This window comes from Epinephelus fuscoguttatus, linkage group LG9 (genome assembly GCF_011397635.1).
Source record: "Epinephelus fuscoguttatus linkage group LG9, E.fuscoguttatus.final_Chr_v1".
Classification (NCBI taxonomy): Eukaryota; Metazoa; Chordata; class Actinopteri; order Perciformes; family Serranidae; genus Epinephelus; species Epinephelus fuscoguttatus.
The window spans coordinates 4154001-4160000 of record NC_064760.1 but is presented as its reverse complement, the minus strand read 5'-3'; the positions used below and the strand labels follow the sequence as shown (position 1 = coordinate 4160000).

At 44.2% G+C, this 6000-nt stretch overlaps 1 protein-coding gene across 2 annotated transcripts in view; it reads left to right on the top strand.

Moving 5' to 3' along the window:
* mgat4b (alpha-1,3-mannosyl-glycoprotein 4-beta-N-acetylglucosaminyltransferase B) overlaps positions 1-6000 on the top strand; it is a 175729-nt gene that overhangs the window by 73604 nt on the left and 96125 nt on the right. For both annotated transcript variants that reach the window (XR_007450112.1, XM_049586441.1), the window contains exon 4: positions 1391-1524. Coding sequence is in view for 1 of the 2 variants with exons in the window: in XM_049586441.1 (XP_049442398.1) it covers positions 1391-1524 (134 nt within the window). In the remaining variant the exon portion in view is untranslated. The remainder of the gene's footprint in view (positions 1-1390; positions 1525-6000) is intronic.

The following is a 6000-nucleotide window of genomic DNA, read 5'->3' as shown; positions in this document are numbered from 1 at the left end:
TTTGCTGGAAACACTTGAGATTCCCAGGCCTCCTGAACTTTCTCCTGGCTATATGTATATCGTGTTAGCATTTCACGCACTCTGCCCCCCTGAACTACTCGGTGACTCTGTGTATTTGCTGGGAATATTACAAATTCCCAGGTTCAGTGAACTACCTGTTGGCCATGTGTATTTGCTGGTACAATTTCACACACCCTGGCTCACCTAAACCACCTGTCAGCTCTGTGTGTTTGCTGTTAACACTCAACATTACCAGGTCACCTGGAACTACTTGCTGTTTGCTTTGGAACATTTCAGACTCACTGGTCCATGAAAATACCCACCGGCTCAGTGTATTTTCTGCAAACATTACACTCTTCCTGGCCCCCTTAACTGTCCTTAACCTCTGTGTATTTGCTGGGAATATTCAACATACTCAGGTCCTCTGAACTACCTGCTGGCTATGTGTATTTGCTGGTACCATTTCATACTCCCTGGCTTGCCTAAACTACCTGCTGGCTCTGTGTATTTGCTGTAAACACTTGACTCACTTCCGAGGTCCCCTTTAACTACCATCTTATTATGGATCTCATTTTCTCGGCAACTCCCTACCGCCTGTGATGTGATTGACCAGTGCTCATCAGAGGAAGCTGAAGTTAGTGCAGAGAGGTCATGTTTAGAGCTAGTACGAGCCAATCACAACAATAGGGCGGGACTTGCCAGGAAAAACGCAGAACTACCAACTGACTCTGTGTATGTGGGAACATTTTGCATTCCCTGGTCCTTAAAAATCCCCACCGGCTCTGTGTATTTGCTGGAAACATTTTACACTCCCCAGCTCTTGGAACTATTATTGGCTCTGTGTTTCCTGGGAATGTTTACTGAAGCTGCCAGCCAGCTCTGTGTAATTGCAAGAGCACTTAACATTTCCTCCTCCCCTGAACTATTCAGAGGCTTCATCTATTTCCTGGGAACACTTCAACCTCTCAGCCATCTGAAGCCGGGATTGTCAGGGGAGCACTTTGTTGCCATCATGACATCACAGTAAAGTCAGGCTGCTGTGACCTTTGACCAGTGGTGGAATGCAACTCAGTACATTTACTCAAGTACTGTACTGAAGTGCAAATTTAATTTAACTTGTACTTTGTACTTTAAAGTGTGATATTAGTACTTTTATTGCAGTGAGGAATCTTAATACTTCGTCCATCTCTGCTTCTGGTCTGTGTGGATCCTTCTCTGACTGTTACCCAGAGTTTGCCTGTTGTTTCCTGTCTCTGAGCGCCATCACTCTTCTTCTTCTGTTTCCTCTGCAGCTTCTGCTCCATCTGGACCGCCACTCTGTGCTGATTAAAGGAGCAGTCTGCCTAAAATCTAATATCTCTGTTGTGTGTGTGTGTGTGTGTGTGCGCAGTCTCCATCGTGATGGGGGTTCCCAGTGTGAAGAGGGAGGTCCACTCGTACCTGACCGACACACTCAGCTCTCTGATGTCAGAGCTCAGTCCCGCCGAGAAAGAAGACTGTGTCATCGTCGTCCTCATTGCAGAGGTCAGTGTGTGTGTGTGTGTATATGTGTGTGGATAATTGGCTGTCAGTGTGATTGTGTGTGTTGATGCGTGCTTTCTAAAGGTCAGTGGTTTAGCTAATGAACCCCAAAACACACACACACTCTCTCTCACGCAGTGATAATGTCAGTGTTTAGCGTCAGTGCTAATGCTAACCTCAAACTGCTGCAGGGAGGTAAAACAATGATGACGTGTGTGTGTGTGTGTGTGTGTGTGTGTGTGTGTGTGTGTGTGCATTGAATCATTTAAGCTGTGAAATTACATTAGTATGAAGTGTATTCATGCTCTCATTTACATTACGTCAGTGTGTGTGTGTGGGTGTGTGCAGTGATGAAGGTCACACACACAGTAGCTGGCTTCTTGCATTCAGAGCAGCAGCTTCTCGTCTGTTGTTGTTATTTTAACCTCTGAACCTTTATTTTCATTTCTGTCTCACTGTTTTCTGTTGTCATTTAATCTCATGTGCTTCCTGTCTGTTGCTCTCAGCCGAATACTTCTGAAACACCTCACAAATACATGGTTTAGAACAGACTCAGTAATTTCCCAAAACAGCTGGTTACTGTAGTTTTTATCAGACAGACAGAAGGAACGAGTACATTTTTTGGGGATTGTTCACCTTAAGCCCCGTCTCCACCAAACCCTTTCAGTCCAGTGCCTTTGGAACCAGCAGTAACCCTTCAGACATGGTACCTAGACCCTCAGTGTGTTCAGACAGTCCTCTTAAATGTGGGCGGCGTTGTTGTCACTCACTGCTCCGTCCAGCACTCGCTGTATTTCCTCATCAGCGGTGACACAGATGGAAGTCTGCACCTGGTTTATCGTCCACAGAACGAGGCTGCACGCCCACATTTTCACAACAAAATAGAACAGGCTGCAGTGAGAGTCTCTCTCCATGGGATATTTCAAAATAGCAGCTTTGTGCATTTAGTCCTTCTCAGGCAAGCTCAGGGGTTTAGTGTTGCTGGAGCCCACAGGAACGACGCTCTGCAATGCTTTTTTTTTTCTTCAAGTGAGGATTATAATATATGCAATTTGCATATTCCTGTCAGTGTTAATATCAATTTTTAAACACTCAAGTTGTCACAGTGAAATTTAAGATGTGCTGATGGATTCACGTCATCAACTCATGCATTGAGTAACATTACAAGTTAACGTTCCACCTTAAAAGTTGCTGGCAGTCGGCCCAGTGAATGAAGTTATTGTTTCTCAGACTCCAGCTGCTGTGAGAGGCAGCAAAACATCCTTTCATTTTATAGTTACAGTTTACTAATAAAACTCTCCACGGTATGAACAGTGGTTACATGAGCCTCAAAACCAGACACAACTCAGCCCTGAGCAGAGTGACCGTCCTCTACTGACCAATCAGGCTGCAGTGTTCACAGCTCCACCTTTTAGTACCAGCTCTGTGTGCTAGGTACCCCAACAGAGGGGGGACCAAACATGGGGACACTAAGGAACGGTCAGCATAACTTTATAAAAGCATGTTGAAGGTGTTTCTGTAATTACTTTCACCATCGGCCAAATGTTAAGCGTGAGTGTTGATACAGATGATGATTATGACAATGATGAAAGTGATGCTGTACAGACAGTCCCTGTAACTAATGTGAAAGCAGGTTTGGCCACTGCTAGTGAGGTGGCTCCAGCTCGGTCGGGGGTAACCAACCTTTTTTAAACTGAGTGCTACCTCGAGGATTCGGAAGAATATGATATAATCTTACTGTTCAGAATAAAGATTATTCATTTAATATGCTACATATGATGAGACTGTCCTGATTCCTCACAATCACTAATCAATAATAATTTACCATCCTAGGAAACACATGTGTATTTAATAAAGTTCATGACAGAAAATGCTGATTCACACAGAGAGGTTGAACCAAACAGACAGGCAGCTTTGTACTTTTCTGGGTCCACAAGACACCAAAAGTTTGGTGCACCTTGGTGAGCTTTGAGGTGAATGTTACTGTGCAATGTAGAGATTTTCCATCTCTACCTCTCCAGCATCCATGTTGAATGTTGCACTTAGTTGCTTAGCAATGCATGAAAGGATTGGAAATGAATGACACACATGGCTCCAGCTGATCAAAGTCACAAACCCTGTCCTCAGACTCTTGCCCAAGTCTCTTCATGAGTTGAGAGTACTTTTCTGCAGCTCTGTCAAAAGCTCATTCAACCAGTCATTCAGCACTGACCGAACAGAAGGAAAGTGCAGCATTTTCCTACTCGGTAGACGCACGGAGAAAATGTTCATCTTGCGTTGACAGCACTGATGATGTCAGAGGCAGTCTTACCTTTGCCTTGCAGTTCACAGTTCAAATGATTCAATTTCCCAGTGATGTCCGTCAGAAATGCAAGGTCAAGTATCCACTCGGTGTCCTCAAGCAGCGTCTTCCCCTCTGGATTCCGTAAACTCTTTGATATCACCCAAAAGTGACAAAAAACACGGCAAAACCCGTCCCTATTCAGCTGACAGCTCCTCCAACAGCACCTTGAACGACTTGTGTTGTTTGGCTTTTGTGCGGATGTTGTTTATGATCTTCACGACCGGAGTCATCACATGATCAAAGCCGGTAACCATTTTTGGGGAAATCTGGGTTACCTTTGCAGTGTGCAATGAAGCCTGTATGTTGGCTCGTCATGGCAGAAGCCATCTGTCGTGTCTGTCGTCACAGAAACCAGCTTTCAATGGTACTTTTTTCTTCACAAAATACTCCTTTGCAGCGTTGTACATGTCAACCCCCCTTGTTGTTGTCTTTCGGGGCAGGAGTTCCTCTTTCGTGGAGAAATCATGAAACACCATTCTGACAAAAACCATCAGCTGCGCTGTGCTGCTGCTGTCCACTGACTCGTCGCACTGGATGCTAAACCACCTGCACGTACTCAGATCTCAGTCCAGCTGCTCCATTAAGTTCCCGGACATAGCTGACACTCTTCTGACGATCGTACTTGCCCTAAATTGGACGACTGAGAGAGCAGAGATTGCTTCGGGACCATTCTTCTCGCCTTGGAGCACAGTGTTTGCAATTTCCATCATTGCACCTTTCACCTCTGCGCGTTTCCACCGAAATTACCCGGGTAAAAAACTTTCCCTCACCCCCAAATTTACCCTGGAAAAAAATACCTAGTAGGGCGATAGGACTTTTCAGATTTTTTTTTTTTTCATTTCTACAAGTTTCACTTTGTTTGTGGTTTGATTAAGGATGGGTACCGAAACCCGGTACTAAATTGGACCGTAGTATTGCTAAGCGCTAATGGTATCGGTTCTTTTGTGCCGGCGCTGATCTCCTCTACACACATCTACACACACCGATGTGACACGGTAACCAGCGAACAGCCGAGCGGCCCTGGTGGAAACAAAGTGAAGACAACTTGAAAATGACTCGAGTTGCTGGCAGCTACACTAATTACTGTAAGTGACATTAACCCTGAGCGAGTAAGAAGCCAATACTTTATCAAAACGTGTTCAGCAGCATGAACATGTAAACATGTAGACAGGGATATTCAATTTGCTCCGTCCACAGTCTCTCATCCACCGACACTAACGTTAAGTCTTACACAAGGACAGCATGGCAGTTCAGCTGATAGTGAATTGTTACTAATAAGCTCAAGTGACAGCTGTCTGTATGTAGACTAACTTAGTTTGACACTTATCTTAATTTATATATCATTAAGGGTAATGTAAATCACTTCTCCTTGAAACCTGGACTTTCCTTGAGGAATAAATCACGATTTCATCCCTGATATGGAAAATTAGCGCCTACAATCGCACGGTAAACTCAATCTGTGGACAGTTAAGCCTGTTAAATCCCATCAGTAGTCGTGCTGAGAGATTTTGCTCTTGGTTCCTCATAGCCAGTGGCAGTCTGAACACATTTGGTACCCTAGTTGAGCCTCCTGCTGGCAGTTTCCGACCAAAAGCTATATTTTACAAGATTATATTGAAAACGTCATGAGGACTTTAATTTACCTTCGTCCAACACTCATTTTTACTGAACAGCCGCTGGTTTAAAACATCTAACAGCACAGCTAGCGCTAAACTGGAAGAACAAAAACAATTACACCAAGGGGCTTTAAAAATGCAACAAACTAAAATGTGACTTGTTTGGGCTCTTGTTTCTCATTATCATCATATCAGTCACGTGTCATGCCCTAGTCTGTATGAAAGAAGCTACAGTTTTAAAGTTTGACTGAGTGATGCTCGGGAATTAGGACTCGTGATTTCAGTATTTCTGTAAAGTCCTGGCTGAAGCCTCGTCTGGAAGCAGGCGACCCTCTCTTGACTTCAGACTCTGTCACAGTTGCAGTTTGTCAAACTTTGTTCTGCTTCACCTGCAGATCACCTGCTGTCAGTTGTTGTCCTTTTAAATAAAGTTTTATGTATTTTCCAGCAGAGCAGAGACAAAACCCTGAAGATGTTGAGGTAGCTCTGATCACAGACCGTTCATGTGAAATAAACAGT